This window comes from Cucurbita maxima, unplaced genomic scaffold (genome assembly GCF_002738345.1).
Source record: "Cucurbita maxima cultivar Rimu unplaced genomic scaffold, Cmax_1.0 Cma_Scf00020, whole genome shotgun sequence".
NCBI classification, from domain to species: Eukaryota; Viridiplantae; Streptophyta; class Magnoliopsida; order Cucurbitales; family Cucurbitaceae; genus Cucurbita; species Cucurbita maxima.
This window is the reverse complement of record NW_019272036.1, coordinates 753,894-771,418: the sequence shown is the minus strand read 5'-3', so window position 1 is coordinate 771,418 and position 17,525 is coordinate 753,894. Positions and strand designations below refer to the sequence as shown.

The 17,525-nt window shown below is 35.2% G+C and overlaps 3 protein-coding genes across 4 annotated transcripts; 1 reads left to right on the top strand and 2 right to left on the bottom strand.

Moving 5' to 3' along the window:
• Positions 1–870: 870 nt before the first annotated feature.
• Positions 871–6,731, bottom strand: LOC111494516 (protein phosphatase 2C 70-like). 2 transcript variants are annotated; one of them, XM_023144466.1, is made up of 14 exons: positions 6,464–6,555; positions 5,728–5,792; positions 5,446–5,632; positions 5,171–5,344; positions 4,894–5,069; positions 4,631–4,789; positions 3,324–3,467; positions 3,170–3,231; positions 2,599–2,734; positions 2,187–2,281; positions 1,912–2,027; positions 1,694–1,823; positions 1,279–1,333; positions 871–1,175 (listed from the first exon to the last, which is right to left on the bottom strand). In XM_023144466.1, the coding sequence occupies exons 2-14, from the start codon at positions 5,728–5,730 to the stop codon at positions 1,017–1,019; spliced, it is 1,596 nt and encodes a 531-aa protein (XP_023000234.1). In that variant the 5' UTR covers positions 5,731–5,792; positions 6,464–6,555; the 3' UTR covers positions 871–1,016. The 2 variants fall into 2 exon arrangements, with proteins under 2 accessions (XP_023000234.1, XP_023000233.1); XM_023144465.1 differs by lacking the exon at positions 5,728–5,792 and having other exon boundaries at positions 6,464–6,731.
• Positions 6,732–9,553: 2,822 nt separating this feature from the next.
• LOC111494223 (protein FANTASTIC FOUR 3-like) lies at positions 9,554–10,418 on the top strand. Its single transcript, XM_023144115.1, has one exon. It carries the CDS (start codon positions 9,643–9,645, stop codon positions 10,354–10,356), a length of 714 nt encoding a protein of 237 aa, XP_022999883.1. The 5' UTR covers positions 9,554–9,642; the 3' UTR covers positions 10,357–10,418.
• Positions 10,419–14,205: 3,787 nt separating this feature from the next.
• Positions 14,206–17,204, bottom strand: LOC111494226 (uncharacterized GPI-anchored protein At5g19250-like). Its single transcript, XM_023144117.1, has 2 exons — positions 16,922–17,204; positions 14,206–14,798 (listed from the first exon to the last, which is right to left on the bottom strand). The coding sequence occupies exons 1-2, from the start codon at positions 17,001–17,003 to the stop codon at positions 14,296–14,298; spliced, it is 585 nt and encodes a 194-aa protein (XP_022999885.1). The 5' UTR covers positions 17,004–17,204; the 3' UTR covers positions 14,206–14,295.
• Positions 17,205–17,525: the final 321 nt, after the last annotated feature.

Genomic DNA, 17,525 nt, shown 5'->3' with positions numbered 1-17,525 from the left:
GTTTTTTTTTTTTTTTTTTTTTTTTTTTTTTTTTTTGTTTGGTCTGTTCTCTTCTGTGATTCTTGTGCGTGTGCTTGCTGCCGGCAGAGCCTCAGCTACATCCCCAGAGCTCTTGAATTTATTTGAAATGTCCATACTGCCCTTCACCTTACAATCACCCCCATATAAATTTTTTTATTTAGTCTTTTTTTTTTTGTTTTTGTTTTTTTTTTTTTGCCCCAAAAATATCATTATAATTTAAAATTTTTCATTAATACAAAAGTTTCATCCCTCCCGAGGGTTTAAAACTCTATTTCGGAACTCCTTTGATGAGCACTAAAAACTATCAATTCCATACAAGTCCCGCTAGCAAAATCCTATCTTTAAATAGATCCTATCCCTCGTAACATGAAGATAACTGGTATCTATTTTCGACGCCACCCCACCCGTCTTTATCTTTCCTCCTACAATAAGTGCATCATTCATAATATAACCTAAAACAAAAGTATATGTATCAAGAGAGAACAATAAGAGTGCCAACAAAGACGCTAGGTAAGAGGGATAGATTGTCACATGGGTTGGAGAGGAAAATGTAGCATTAGGGTATGGAAACCTTCCCGCGTTTTAGAAAGCCCGGAAGGGAAACTCTAATATGACAATCTGCTAACAGCAAACTTGGATTGTTACTTGTCTCCATCGGCAGAACATTCGATATAAAGTATGCATTCCATCCAGCCATAACGCTTTGGTCGGGTGGCATCGCCTTAAGGGCCAGCTCCACCTCTGCCATGGAACTCCTTGGTTAGCTCAGTATCCTGAAAATATGACACCTTTCTCTAAACGAAATGATAAGTCAGTGATCGGTAAAAAGAGATTGCACACAATGTAAGATGTGAATAATCTGCCAACGCGTAATCCCATTTGGCTTCTTTATATATAAGGTTTGGTAATGACCAAAAGAATGAAGTTCAGAAAATTATACAAATATTACAATTGCTAAGGCCACTGCTACAACATTTGTAATGCATAATTATTTATCACGGTTCAACTTTACAAGTGATTCTATGAGAAACGTCAAAATCTAAGAAAATAATGGAAGTGTTATCTTTTGTACGCAGTGTTCTAGCCTCGCCCAACAAAAAATTGGCCATCTTTTCGGCCGACTTTTCTGCACCTGTGGAGTATCTTTCCCTAGCCTGTGCAGCAGCAGAAGCAGCAGCAATTCACAATCACCACTTCAGTTGAAACAGATATCAAAAATGGAGGTCAACATTAAACAGCAATACAAAGAAATGGCACCTGAAGGACCAGCTGAATTGCCTTCTTCAAACCAATCACATCCCAAAAGCCATCGCTGTGATTTTAGCAGAATCCCAAGTTAAATTTCAAACTTAACTGTTGTTGTAGCTATTTCCCTCCATAATAAGAATAATCGATGTTATGAAAGCTACCATGTTATTCGTTCAATTCTAATATGTGAGGCAAAGAGTTCAAACATCTGACCTTTTAGTCAAGGTAATAGTGTCGTTTTAAATATATAAAAGCTAGCATGTTATTCGTTCAGTTCTCTAACGTGTGGGGGTGGGGTGGGGAGTTTTTAACTTTTGACCTTTTGGTTGTCGTAGGGTTAATTGAATTATGCTCATGCTCAGGTTGATATTTAACTATATATTATAAAAGAATAGGGGTCCACGTGGACCGGAAGTAAAATCACCTTGCCATCACTGCAAAAGCTTTGCTTCCTTGATCTACATGGACAACTTCGCTAATATAAGGTTCTGAACTGAAGCGATGGTCTTGTTGTTTAAGAAACTTATCACCAAGCATCCTTGCAAGGTTCAAGCCTGAGCCAGGGAGGCAATGTGTAAAGCAACATGACCAACATCCAAAAGTAGCTATTTGCTAATAATGTGAAGACAGATTTTTCATTACCACACAAACGTGTCTCCCCATCTTTCAATGGTTCTCCTGCTTGTTCTATACGGAGTCTTTCTGAATAGCTAGTTATCCTGTGGTCTTCTGTCATCCTTATAAGCTTCCCATGAACACTGAAATTAAAAAGATAGCAACAGGTCAGTAAAACCTTTTTTCTTTTCAATTTAGAAATGATTAAAAATAAGGGGGAGGGAGAAATGAGCAGAAATAAAGTCGTCAAAACTCAACATTCTGGTCACCCAATAAGTAGAAACAAAACTATAAACACATACTTCATAACACAAGCAGAGTCCCCGACATTCGCACATTGCACGAAGTAATTATTGTCATTATCAGCCCATACCAAAAGCACCGTGGCAGTACAACCCTGGAAAGATATTGATTAGAGCTATTAACATTTTTAAACAATTATAGCCAGCAACGATACTAAAGAAGTTCAAATAAAATAAAATAACCCCTTTGTGCAAGGGAAAGAGGCTCTAATAAAAATATATATATATACTTCATTACATTGCTCATATATAAATTTGTCGTATTACACATTCGTTTTTAAATAATAAAGTTTGAATACTGTATTCTTGTCATATACAGGTAGAAAATCCTTTAAAAATGGCATTGCTGCAGTGTCTATGGACCCTGCATCATGCTTTTGTTGATAAAATTCATAAAGAGAAGTGAAAAAACCTCATAATAGTGATTCATGCAAGCTTCAGTCTGAGAAAATGCTTCTCTAAGAACATCTGAAGCATCACAAAGAGATACTACTCTCTCCCTCTTTAGTGGATCAGATAGAATTGTGGCGACCTTCTCCGGAAGAATCCTAGAAGTCAAAATATTTGACGATTAGTACAGTAGCAAGTACAAGCCCACCGCACAATTAGTACAGGAAACTACAACGATTTTCAAATAATTGAACGCAGTTATTCTCATGTCAAAGTCAAACAAGACAGAAGCTCAAATTCCAAATGTTGCCATACTGTCGATCAAACTCAAATTCCAGAACTTTAACAGATACATATACTTCGGTGACTCGTCAATTTTATATCTCCATATAATGCACCCTAGGCATAACCAGTCTGAGAACAATTTAAAAATGGTTCATCGTGCTTTCTATCAAATACATTATGAACGTCATACTGTAGTTTCTGCAAGTTTTTGTGGTATATAAATGCCAAATATCTTCATGTTTCTTTTAGCTTCATTCGGAAAGTAATAATTATAAGCAGAAACACTTTAGTTAAAAACAGATACTAACTCGCTAGCAGATTTGGCAGCCCCTACTCCACTATGTCCATCGCAGATACCAAAGAGTCCAAACTGCCAGATAAATATCCATGCAAAGTAAGCTGTTTTGGCATACATGATGTTATTAACAAAAAGAAAAATACACAAATTGCCAGCACCAAAACCTGATCAACCCCAGGAAGAGGCCATTGATAATAGCAAACATCTTCCATGGCAAATTTCTTTCCACCTCGACGTAATGCCATTGGATCTGAAGCCAACCCAACTCCAAAAGGAATATGGCTCTCAATCTCAGATGTAATTTGAACCTGCCAAAGAGGGAAAATATGAAATATATATATATATATATATAAAAATATAAACCCAGGTTCTTAATAAAAAAAAACTCTAATCCCGAACCTTACTGTAACTTTCAGAAAAAATGGAATGGCTTTTTAAGTTAGTGGTATAGCCACACAAACAAAGATCACTTCTGAATATCCACACAAACATAAAAATGATAATTTTATGTTTCAAGTAAATCAAGGTTAAAAGGTCGGAATTAAATCTCCTCACAACTCAAAAGCAATGAAATCAATTTAAGGAATCAAAAAGGCAAGCCAAGGAAATTACAAAAACTCCCTTCAGTTGGGATTAATCAAGGAAGAATTATCATTACAAAAGCACAATAATAATAAAAATCATATAATTAGAGAGAGCTATAAAGGTAGGCTATGAAGTCTAAGATGTCCAAATCTCGAAGCATCGTTAAACATTCTAAAATTTATTTCCACCAAGACCTCATAGTGATCCCATCAATTGCATTTTCTTATAAAACTCTAGTTTTTCTTTCTAAGGGATGACCTACAAGAAATAGCTCGTGAGCTGAAAAAATTGTTCTTGGAAAGCACCAAGTCATATTAAAATCTTGCAAGAGAGAAACCCAATGCATTTAAGTACAGAAACACTGAAGGAAAAGATGATTTCCAATAATCCCTTTCCTTTTGCAAATATAACATATGTAGTCTGCTAGAGGAAATGCTGTAGAGATGCCTTTCTTAGTAATGATGTAATCATAATATATCATAGTGTAGAAGTTCCTGGAAAGGAACTTCATACGAACGATGAAAGCATATTAATCTCTTCAGAGTTGTTGTAGAAACAGATAAGATAATTTCCAGAAATAATCAACCATTTCATACTCGAGGATAAATACTACCATAATGGAATTTTCCTTCTATAACCTGCATTGTGTTCCACTATGTGCAACTCAATTAATGTTATGTAACAACTACACTCAAAAACAATTGGTGTTGACGAACTTGCAAGATTTTAAATATCTTAATAAGCAGTTCGACAGTTCAAACCAGTGACCTCAAAAACATAAGCCCTTACAGTATTCCACTTCTACTACTAAGTTAAACCATGATAGTTCCTACTATAAAAGAAAATTAACACATTAAGTAACAAAAACAGGGGCAAGTCAACTTACATACACAGTGGAGCTTGTACCAAGAGTTATAACATCTCCACTAGCAAGCTCAACTGGGTCACTCAACTGTCTACTTCCAGAATCGGGATTGCTGATTGGTTGAGAATTTAATAAGGTCCCATTTAAGCTACCCAGGTCCACAAGCTCCCATTTCATATTCTGCAGACAAATTAATAGTTTTAGTAATAAGCAGAACACACGTTGGTAGAACAAACTTAAATGTAGATTGTAATTAGGTGATGAACCCCTATATGAATAATTACATTTAGATTCCATTTTATTGAGGCATGCTTCCCTGAAACTTCTGAATCCTTTAGCTGTAAATCACTAGGAGGTGCTCTTCCAAGGGTCAACTGGAGCCTAGATGTGTCCGCAGAATGTATGGAATAACGCACTCCACGAGAAGGACCGGAGGTAACCTCCAAAGTGAGGTAACTTCCTGCACTTCTAACAGAAAGATATGAAAGTATGTTTTACGTACTCGCATATATTACATTTGATAATAGCCTCACAGAATAAATGAATGAGATGATAAATTACTTCCATGTGAGATAACTTGACTTGCAGACTCGTGGGGTTGATCACTTCCTACGCTTGGTTTCGCATGCTTTCGAACTTCTGGAATCTGGCTTGTGAAATATGAACGTTTAAGTGTTTGACCAACAGAAATATCGTCTAAAGGATCAGCAACTACATCTGGAACCAATCTATCACCTGAGAGAAATGAATAAATAACCCATGAAAAATGAAGAATTAATTAACCTTATACAATGAGAAAGGTGCCTAAGAAACATTGACAAAACAGAAGCAAATACCCTGACATAAATGGGGAGATGCAGCAGGTAGTCTTTGCTTATGGATCAATCCGTGTAAACTTGGGGACCGAAAATGGCCATCAGTTTGGAGTGCACCCTCCAAATCATAATCTCTCGGAAGTTCATTGATTTGGTTTTGAGTGACAACCGCAGCATCAGAGACAAGGGGTCTCTCAAGGTCATGAACCTGAAAGAGAACATGGGAGGTAGCGATATGTAAAGATACTTAAGAAGACGGTGGCGTCATATATCATAAAACTACAAATATATGATTCTACCAACCATGATCACAGGACATTCCTTTTATCAATGTTTCCTTTAAGGAGATAAAGAGATCACAGGGCATTCTACATGACAAAATAGAATAAAATAATCACATAACAAAGGATTTTAATCAATATAATAGAAACTAACATATTTCATCAATTTCTGAATAAATAAAAAAAAAAAGTGAAGTGGAATCTAAATCACACTGGATTAATGTCAAACAAAGGAGAAATCAAGTCAATCAAAAAATGTTATCGGTAATCATTATATCATGCAGACAGGCTGGTGAATGATAACTAAAGTTAAAAAGTCATATTTTACAGAGCCGAATCTCGAAAGAGCTTAATCCAGCTATTAGGAAGCGAAGAAAGAAGCTCGTTAAGGGAAGCTGTAAAGATAAAGCCATTAGCTACAACATAAGAATCATAAATTGTTTCACATAATGGATTCCAGTTGTTCGCTCCAACATTTCCATATAAAGATCACCGCTCAAACAGACAACCGACGCCAACTTCGAGCAAAACTACCAACACCCATCAATTTAAAATTCACCCCCATCATAAGAAGTGAACTGATCGAGCCAAAAACAGATGAACGAGAAGCATCCAACCAACCCCCAACCAGCTTGATCGCGAATTTATATGATTGTACAATGTATCCGCAATCAATCGGCACCAGAAAACGAATAATGCGAGGGGAAAAGGAACAGCAGAAACATAGAAAAACGAAAAGATGAAAAGAAAAAGAAAACCTTGATGGTGCGAGAAAGGGAATAGGAAAAGAAGCGCCATGGTTTGCAGGCAACGAGGAGGATGAATAGGAGGAGGAGGAGGAGGAGAAGCAGCATAAGGAGAAGAACAGCGACAATGCGCCCTGGTATCTCCATCGTCATCGCTCTCTCTCCCCTGTGAGGAAACAGATTTGCCTGGGCCTGTGGTTATGGCGAGAAGGTCGCTTTGAAATGGTCGCACTCCCATCGCCCTAAATGGATCCGTGCCCCAAGACCGCCCAAGCTCCAACCGAACTCCACCCAAGTTTGGCATATACCAATACTTTTACACGTAAAACTAAATAAAACACCTAAATTTAAAAATAAATAAATAATTCAATAAATTTTAATAACCTTTCGTTAAGAAATTAAAAATATATATATAATTTTTTTAAAAAAATTTAAATAATTAATCCACTTTCACCCATCACGTTCTTTTGGCACACTGTTCATTGTCTGACTCTGAAACTATTTATAACAACCTAAGCTCACCCTAATAAAATATTATTTGTTTTTGTCCGTTACATGTCGTCGTCAATCTCACAATTTTAAAATGCATATACTAATAAGAGGTTTTCATATCCTTATATTATACTTCGTTCACTTATTCGATTAACATGTGATCTCACAATCCATCTTTCTCAGCCTTATATATATATATATATATATATATATATAAACTATCGTATTTAACACAAAAATTTGAAGAATCCTACTCACTTTGTCAAGAATAAATAATTATTTTTGATTTTATAATTTAATGAAGGAAATCAAACTAAATAATAAAATAGGTTGATGAAAGGTCGTTTTTATGAAATCTAATTCCACCGTGACAGGTGGGCCCCACAAATCATAATACGCCCATTCGTGATTTGCGGATGTTAAAGTGGGCCGCTAAGTCAGGCCAGCGCTTGCATATTGTTAAAGTGGGCCGCTAACTTATGGGCCTTTTAAATTCGGCCCATCTTAAATGACCAATAATGAATTTTAATTATTTTAGGTCCGCAAGACCCTATGTTACAAATGTTACAAATGGTATTAATGGTATTAACAGTGTGTCAATAAGGACTCTTGTCTCTCTCTATTGCAAATAGTGAGGTGACGTGCTAGCGAGGACATTGGAACCTCTTTATTACAAATGGAATCAGAGTCAAGCATCGAACGATGTGCCAGCGAGGGCGTTAGACTCTCTGTACTACAAATGGTATCAAAATCAGAGACCGAGCGGTGTGTCAGTAAAAACGCTGATCCTAAAGGGACAGATTGCGAGATCCCGAGGGAAACAAAGTAAAAAAATATAATATTGGCTTTTGGAGTAGTCTTTTGTTTAACTATGAATTGGAATCTCTAGTCTTTCTCGTGTAAAGTCGAGATTTCTATAAATAAATTTGAATGGTCAATAAAAAAAATAAAAAAATTATTTCAAAGTTTAAACTTTATAAACCTTTTATTAAATTTGATAGAGGAACATGACGCATAATCCTTCATTATTATTTTAATTATTTTCGTAATTTTGTTTTTAAAATTTTAATTTTCTCCGGACTAAAATTGTAACTACCCAGATCTACTGCAAATATTGTCCTCTTTTTGGACCTTTCCTTTCGGGCTTCCCGTCAAGGCTTTAAAATACATCTGGAAAGGTTTCCACACTCTTATAAATGGTGTTTTGTTCTTCTCCACAACCAACGTGGGACATCACAAAAATTGTAATTTAACATTTAAAAAAATAAAAATGAAGGTGAAATTGTAAAATTATGTAATTTTAAGACCGAGTTAGAATTCAATATTATCATTATCGTTCAAAATATTACAATTCATTATATTTGGACTACAAACAATGTTCTACACGGGAGAAGTAATGAAATAACTTATTTCCTAACTAAGTTAGCAAAATCGGGAGAGAATTGGTGAAGAACGATGATCTCACCTTCACACATGAGCATACTCGACAAAAAATGCAATAAATAAATAAATAAATAAATCACGATTTCTCCATGAATGACAAATGGGTGGAATACCTTCTTTCCTAACAAAGCTAGCAAAATCGGGAGATAACTGACGAAGTAACACCGAAGCATGATTTTATCTTCACACAAGAACAAACTCAAACAAAAAACCCGTTTTCCTCACGATTTCTCCATGGATGACAAGCGAGTCGAGAAACTTGTTTCCTAACAAAGCTAGTAAAATCGGGAGAGAATCGACAAAATAACAGTGAAGCATGATCTTGTGTTCACACATGAGCAAACTCAGACAAAAAAAAAAAAATGTAACAAACTAATAAAGAAATAACAGTTTTCCTTACGAAATATTTCGGTATGAATGACAAATGTTGAATGACTTGTTTCCTAATTAAGCTAGTAAAATCACGAGAGAAAGTAACAGTGAAGCATGACCTGATAGAAAAAACGGATACTAATACTCACCTATTGATTCATCAAAATATTTATAATTAAGCTCTTAAACTTAATTAGAGATATTCATTTCCTCGTCGATTGGAGAAAGGAACAAAACATGTTTTAGAAGAGTGTGAAAACCTCTCCCTAACATACACATTTTAAAACCTTGGGGAGAAAGTTCAAGCCCAAACAAGACAATATCTACTAGCAAAGGGTTTCAGTTGTTACACGACCTTGTTCCTCGCCCTCAAGCATCACACTTATCTACTAAACTATACTGACCAATTATAGCTCCTCATCTTATTCTCCGACCTTATTCCTTTCCCTCGAGTGTCACACTTATGTACTAAATTATACTGACCAATCACAGCTCTCGTCTCATTCTCTGACCTTGTTTCTTGCTCTCGGATGTCACACTTATCTACTAAACGATACCGACCACGAAGAAAAATATTGTAGGTTGGATATTTTTCCATTGGGATAAACCCTCTATTTTTGTTTTATAGTGTAAAAAATAAGCAAAACCCATTATTATGATTATTATTATTTATTTTAATTTTCCAAAAACAAAAATGTCACAAAATTCAAGTGGTGGCAAAAAGAAGCACCAAAAAACCCACCCCCCCTTGTCTTCTCTTCCTCCTCTCTCACTTTTTGAAGCCCTACAAATTCCCCCCTTCCCCTTCACTCTTCCTCCACACCCTTCTCTCTCCATTCCCCTCTTTCTCTCTCCTCCCCTGTTTCAAACAGAGCTTCATTTTAATGGCGACTATGGTCTGTAGAGGCTTACAGTCATGCCTCGACCCTCATCTTTCCGACCAAAGAACCTTCATTTTCCCCCCTTTTGAGCTCCCTTTAAAACACCCTTCTATTTCCTTAATCGATTCCGATCAAACCCACATTCTAAATCCTTCTCCGCCCACCGGAATTCCCAATTCCGGCGCCGGCGATGGCGGATGGTCTCTACTCCAATCGCTCGCCCCACCGGCGAGTAAACAAGAATCGGTCTATGTTCATCCCCTGACCAAACGCTTCAACCCGACCGGCTTGAGCGAGAAGAGCCTGAACCTCTGTACTGAAAATTTGGGCAATGAAACCGGCAGCGATATAATTGAGAACACTATTTTCTCGCCGGAGATTGACGGAGAGGATTTTCACCGGAAATGGGAAAAGAAACCCCATTTCAATTCGAATTTGCATTCAGGTTCTCATCGGCTTCCGCCGCCGTTGACTACCATTAGAGAAACAGAGTCGTTTAGGGTGACACCCCACCGGGAAGAGGGGAGGCTGATAATTGCGGCGGTGAAAAGTCCGTCGAGGGCGCCGTGTTTTCTGGCGGAGAGAAGCGGCGGGCGGCTGAGGCTCTGTTTTGCGCAAACAGAGGAAAGTGAAGAGGCTGACGGCGGCGACAAGGAGGTCGGCGATGAAATGGAGACCGGAAACGACCATGGGAAACTAATCTTGGAGCAAATTTAATTGCTTTTATGTCTTCGACACAGTTATGTGAATAAAATATCTATTATCTTTTTAAATCATTTTTAAAAAATTTATAACGATTAATAATTATATTAAATTAATTTTTACGAATTTGCCCTCATCGAAAAAAAAAATTATTATCATCAACAAAAATAACACTAATTTCTATGGTTTGTTTTTTAAATTAATTCAAAATAACAATATTATTTCTTATTTATTTAATAATAATTATGTAAAATACTTTATATATAATTTCATTTATAATTTATTATGATGTTTTTCTTTTTGTCTATTTTCAGAGAATGAGTAGATAATGAAAAGGAAACTTAGACCTATTTTTTTACTACAAGTGGCAATATTATAATAACATATTTTTTATTTCAATTTTTTTTTTATATAATAAATTAATATTTTATTTATTGATTTACGCTCGAATTGGCTATAATTTACGTATTATAGTTCGTGTTTTTTATTTGTATTTTTAAGTATGAAAAAGAAGGTAAATTTATATTTTTGTTGTAAATGTAATTTTGTTTTTACTTGATTTAAAATAAGAAAATTATAATTTTCCACGTATTTTTTAATAATAATTAAAAAAAAAAGTCAACCTCACATAAGCTATTGACTATTGAGATGAAAGGAAATCTAATGTCAAATCAAAATTCGTTCTTCTTTTGTAATTTTGAAGATAAATACTAGGATTCAAACAGTACCTTAAAAAAAAAAAAAAAGACAAAATTTATTATAATTAAAATTATAATCCACGAAGTTAAATGTTTGATTATTTTCCGTTCACCGGTACATATTATTAAAATTAAAAAAAAAATCGGCCTATAGATTTTTTAACCTCAGGGTGCATTCGAGATTCCCATTTTTTGGGCCAAATTGGATCGTTCGAGAACTCTGAGACTAGGCTGGAGGTCTTATAAGGCCAGTGAATAAGGTTCAAAAGGTACTTTCTGGTCCAGCTGAGTCGGGTGGTGTTTGTGTGTGTTGCACTTGTATGAACTTTCTTGATTATTTTGCGAAACCATATTTTGTTTAACTCGTTCAGTAACTGTCCTCTCTAATCTTACACAATTCTTTCACGTTGGATAATACGTTTACTCTGACATTGTATTGTATTAATATGTTTCGACCAATAATTTAAAAATATATTTTTTATAAAAAAATCTTAAAATAATGATTTTTTTTATAATTAAAAAATAGGTAAATGGTAGAGAAAATTAGAAGGAATGTTTAAATCGTGGAATTACGGCATCCATTCATTCACATTTGTAAGAGATAGGGTGATGCATATCTGCCAGCCAACTCCTTTTTTTTTTTTTTTTTTTTTTTTTTTTTTTTTTTTNNNNTTTTTTTTTTTTTTTTTTTTTTTTTTTTTTTTTTTTTTTTTTTTTTTAATAAATAAATAATAAAAAACAAATATTGGGTTTGAGAGAAAATTCCAAAAATTTATGGTTTTTTTAATATATTACTCGATACCCCTCATCCTTCTCGAGATCATTAAAGATACGACTGGAAGACTTTTTTTTTCTTTTTTGTAATTATTCATCAAGAACTTGTTGATAACAGAAGTAGCGGAATAAGCTGAAAAATTGATGTTTTTTCCTTCTTCTTCTTGTATTTACTCCCGACCGATGTAGCGGAATAAACTGATTAAATGACGATCGTGACATCTTACAAATCTCTTGTACTATATGTTATTTTCATATATTGATTATATGCCGAGATATGAGCGATGATAGTACCATAAAAATAAAGAGAAAATGTTGATGATGTGAAAGTGGAAGACAAAGTTGGTGATGTAATGAGAAAAAAAACTTTAGAGGAAAAGGGATTGTTTTATTTTTGAAATTTTCTAATTTATTATTTTTAAAAAATCTTTTCAATTATTTGTTTCCATCCATACTCCAACCTCCACGTGTTATTTATTTATTTATTTGATAATGGCTGCCCATACTATTTGGATATTTTGCTCTTGAGAATAAAAACTAATGATTGAATTGAAATATAATACACTAATGAATAAGTTAATTTGAACACGTTTTTCTTTTAAGAATTGCAGGTGCAGAAGATCGAGTTGTTTGGGGACGAAACAGTAATAGCGAAAATCATAAGGGGATGTTCGTTATGATGGGGTATTTTTATTTTTTTATTTTTTTCCAGATATGAGACTCACGTGACTCTCACAAATGATTGATCATTGGGTATAAACTCTATTGAGCAACTCTCAGAGCGTTAGAGTTAAGTAGTCTTGTTCCTCGAACCTTATTCTAGTTATCATGTGAGATCTCAAATTGGTTGGAGAGAGGAATGAAACATTCTTTAAAGGTGTAAAAATCTTTCCTTGGTAGATACGTTTTAAAACTATGAGGTTGAAGAAGATACGTAATGGACCAAAGCGGACAATATTTGCTAGCAGTGAGCTTCAGTGGACTTAAACGGCTACCCATCAAACTTGTAATAATTAAGTTTAAAATTACTAGGTTATTTTAATAATAATAATAATAATAATAGAAAGAAACAATTATTTAAAACATTTCTAATAAATTTTTGAATTTAACTTCTTTAAAAAATTAATTAATTAGTTAAATATAAAATTAAGTGATATATTAAAAATAAAATTGAAAGTGTAAAGAGATGAATATGAAATTTTATGGATTAATTAAATACTTTTTAAAATTTTAAGTATCAAATAAACACAAATCTAGAAACTTAACAACTAAGCTTNAAATTTCAAAAAAAAAAAAAAAAAAAAAAAAAAAAAAAAAAAAAAAACCTTATTAATATCAAATAAATTATAATTTTGTACTTATAAAATATTACAATTATTGTTGTTTGTTTGTCCCAAATTGGAAATATATATATTTTGATGAATGGTGAATGTTGACATAAAATAGACCTTTCTAAAGCACAAAAAAGAAGGGTTTGAAAACTTTTAGAATTAAATAGCACCAAAATATATTATTTATTATATATGTTTTTTTTTTTTTTTTTCTAGCTTTAAAATTTAAAAACATTATCTACTACTAAAAAAAATTAGGGGCATTCTGGTCGGGTTTACCACGCAAACCACGTTTGTTAATAATAAACTTAACCCGACTCGATCAAATAATAACTTTTGAGCTAGTAATTGGTTTTGTTGTTTGAATAGTGACGTGTGAGACAAAAATTCAAAAGGTGGGTCGTGAGGATCTTGTTAAAGGGATTAGAGGGCCCATTCAAAGGGAAATTTTAAAGCATTGGTTTTTAGTTTTCTTCACAATGAAGTGAGAACATGGATGTGCTCTCACAGTCGTACCAACCATAGTTACCTTTTCTATCATCCAATCCGACCCTCGTATAGGGCTCATGGACTAGAGGTCGGTCGAAGCTTGGTTTAGTTCACCCGTTCATTCATCGGATATAATGGATAATCTTTTCATTGAGCTAGCTCACAAGCCAACTTGTTTAAAACATATTTGGATCGACTTTCCTTTTTTGAGATGGGACTATCCCATAGATGAACTCAATTGGAACATATTTGGATAGTCGAGTCCATCCCAAGCTCAAAGTTTGATAAGTTTGGCTCGATTCAACTTCTTTACTTATTTTGTACATTAGATAGGATATGGATCACCCTTTTCAAAGACAATGTGCAAGATGCGTCCAAGATACAGTTGCAGTTGCAACGCCTAATTGATAGAATATTTTCCATCGAATTTCTCAAATCACGGGATTGTGGTCGGCTATAGAGACTCAACTAATCCGTTCGAGTACCCTAGAGCATTTTGTCTCTCCTTAAAAGAAGTGTTAGAGATGAGGGGGTCCCAAAGTTCTTTCTATTTTCATAAATGAGAAGAAAAATTAGTTCAAACGTATAAAATATAGAAAGAAAGATCAAATGATTTGAAGTATTGATCCAAGCAAGACAAGACAAGAAAATCCTCTCATGGTCTACAGCAATAAGACAAAAGACAGCATCAAGAACAGCAACTGAGAGAACATACCAATCTTGGAGACCAGAGTGGCTGTGTTTTTTGATGCTGGCACAAAACTTCCGTCTGCTGTGCTCGTGGTAAGAACAACGACAACCCAGTCATCTTCGGTACCAATGCCAATTCCTGTGTACTTGGTATCGTTAAGTTTTCCCGAGTACTGAGATTTCGTAAAGTTAGTGAGAACAAGATCGGGAACACGGTTTGGAACACAAGCAGGCATTATGGTTCCATCCCTTGTGTTGGAGATATTCAAATTGCACTTGGCTAGCAGGTTTGGATAGTCATCGAACTGAGGTTCAGTTCCAGATATCATGTTGGAACCTGTGGTGTTTGTACAAGGTTGATTCTTGAATTTGTCAGCAATTTTTTCAGCAAGGCACTCTGCATTGTCGTTCTCGACCAGCGCTGTCAAGTTCAACGATGCACGATAACTGTTGATGCCTCTATGAAGATCATCATCTGTAGGAATTTCATGGCATCAAAATATGTCCAAAGGAAAATTGAAAACTAAACTTATTGCAGTTAATGGAGTTCCAGAGAGAGCCACTCCCACAATTCTATGTAAGAAAGCAACCAAATCATGAACAATGCTTGTAAGGTCTCTGCAGTCGAGTAACCCAACAGGTAATTTTATGGGAACAAGCTGAGCTCTTTACAGTTCTAAGCAAGGAGAAACATGAATAGACTACCAGCTTCCTTCAAAGGTGCACTAATAGAAAAAATTGAAAACCAAGGCTATGTGAGCCAATAAATACTACTTCCACCTATGGGTTTCTGTGTTTTGTTATCTACTTTTTACATATATTTTCAAAAATCAAGCAATAATTTGTTTTATTTTTTAAATTTGGGTTAGAATTCAAATGTTTTCTCAACGAAGAACAAACCTATTATAGATAAAGGATGAGAAAACAAGCAAAATTTTAAAAAACAAAAACTATGTAACAACCCAAGCCCACCGCTAGCAGATATTGTTCTCTTTGGGTATTTCCCTTTCAGGCTTCCCTTCAAGATTTTTAAAACGCATTTACTAGGAAGAGGTTTTCACATCCTTATAAAGACTGTTTCATTCCCCTCTCCAACGATGTGGGATCTCACGGTACACCCCCCTTCAGGGCCCAGCATCCTTGCCCACCACTAGCAGATATTGTTCTCTTTGGGTATTTCCCTTACGGGCTTCCCTTCAAGATTTTTAAAACGCGTTTGCTAGGAAGAGGTTTCCACATCCTTATAAAGAATGTTTCATTCCCCTCTCCAACGATGTGAGATCTCACGGTACACCCCCCTTCAGGGCCTAGCATCCTCACTGACACTCGTTCCTCTCTCCAATTGATGTAGAATCTCACAAACCACCCCCTTTGGGGCCAGCGTTCTCACTGAGTTCGTTCTTCTCTCCAATCGATGTAGGATCTCACAAGCCACCCCCCTTCGGGGCCCAGCGTCCTTGCTGGCACACTGCCCGGTTGATGGCAGCATCGCAACTTTAAAGACCATGACACATGCATAGGATAGTTGTATTTAATTTCATAGACTATAGGTTAGTATAGGGTATTGTTGTTTTATTTTTCATATGTTTATTTTATTTTATTATTTCTTCCAGATTGTTTTAAAGCGTAAGTCCATGACAATGTTTTATGAATGTTTAAATGATTATTTCCGCATAAGAACGGTAGTGGCTTTAGTATGCGGAAACGGTAGTGGCTTTAGGTTACTAGAAAACTAGGGTCGTTAAACTAGACACCAAATGTTTATCAATAAGACCTAAATAACTTAAGACTCTTGCTGTCTCTAAAGCTAGAATTGGGATGGGCAAGCTTGTTCAAGACAAAAGGGAATGAGCAAGCTTGCTGTCTCTAAAGCTAGAATTGGGACGAGCAAGCTTGTTCAAGACTAAAGGGGATGGGCCACGAGCATAATGCTAGGATACTAGGAGTAGCCCCATGTAAAAGAACCTGCTGTTCCTGGGATACACAAGGAAGCAGGTTGTTTAGCCAACAATCCCAACCTAATGCTAAACTGGATAAATGAAAAGCTAACACAGATCAATAGCTTGGCAAACATGGGATCCTGATTGATTTCATATACAAGATTAACAATCCTAAAGAAGCCATCTAAACCCGAGGTGATCTCCATACAGAACAGGAAACCTCTTCCATTACTATTTCAGCTCTTCAGCTCAAATGATAAAGAGTTTGTTCTGTAATATAGCTAATCAGTCTGTTTAGTTTATGGTGATTAGGTAATTCAATTGTTCAGATCTCCGATGAAGGCTTATATATGTCAATCTCTCTACCATTAGGTCATAAGAAAAACAAATCTAAAAGATTACTTATCTCATACGAATCATCTAATCCAAGAAGAAGTTGAAATTATGAACAGAGAAAGAAAACTATTAAAACGGCTGATGCCGAATTCAAAACACAACTTGACCAAACAAAATCCACCAAAGAACACACAATCGCAGCATCAACACAAGATTGCACGAACCCAGATCTCAAATGACAGTGCATGAAAAATCAAGATCTACATTCAAATAAACAATTAAAGAATGTATTAGAGAGAGCGAGAGAGAAAGAGAGCATTACCGTCGCATTTGACAGGGTGATTGAACAGGAGGATGCAAGCAAGAAGCAAAGGGAGAAGAAAACAGAGATGGGTGTTCGCCATTGATGCAAGAAGACGAAGAAAAGGGATCGAAATGGGTCCTGGGAAAGGCACAAGGAGCTGGTAATAAAGATTAAGAAGGAAGTTTGTAGCTCTCAGTAAGTTGTTGGATGGGCCTTCTGGGTAGAGTGCATGGGAAGCTTCTTTAATGGCTACTGGGACCGACTGAAATCTACGCTCGCTGTACAGCGCCTGAACTTTAGATTGGTTTAAATTATATTATTTCTTTTGAGTTTAATTTTTTTATATTCTTAAATGATGTTAACTTGAAATAAATAAATTATATTCTTTAAATGAATATTAAAATTTGTTGACAATATATTTTTCATATTTTATAGAACATGAAGTCCGACATTAAGTGCACATCCGCTTACTCGTGAACATTGACTTGTCCAACGAAGATTTGAGTGCCGCCAAAAACTAGACACCAAATCACTCCGGCATACTGTGAACACGTCAATACATTTTGTTCGGTTTGGGTCAACTTGAGGTTTTATCCGATGAAATCGAACTATATCCATTCGG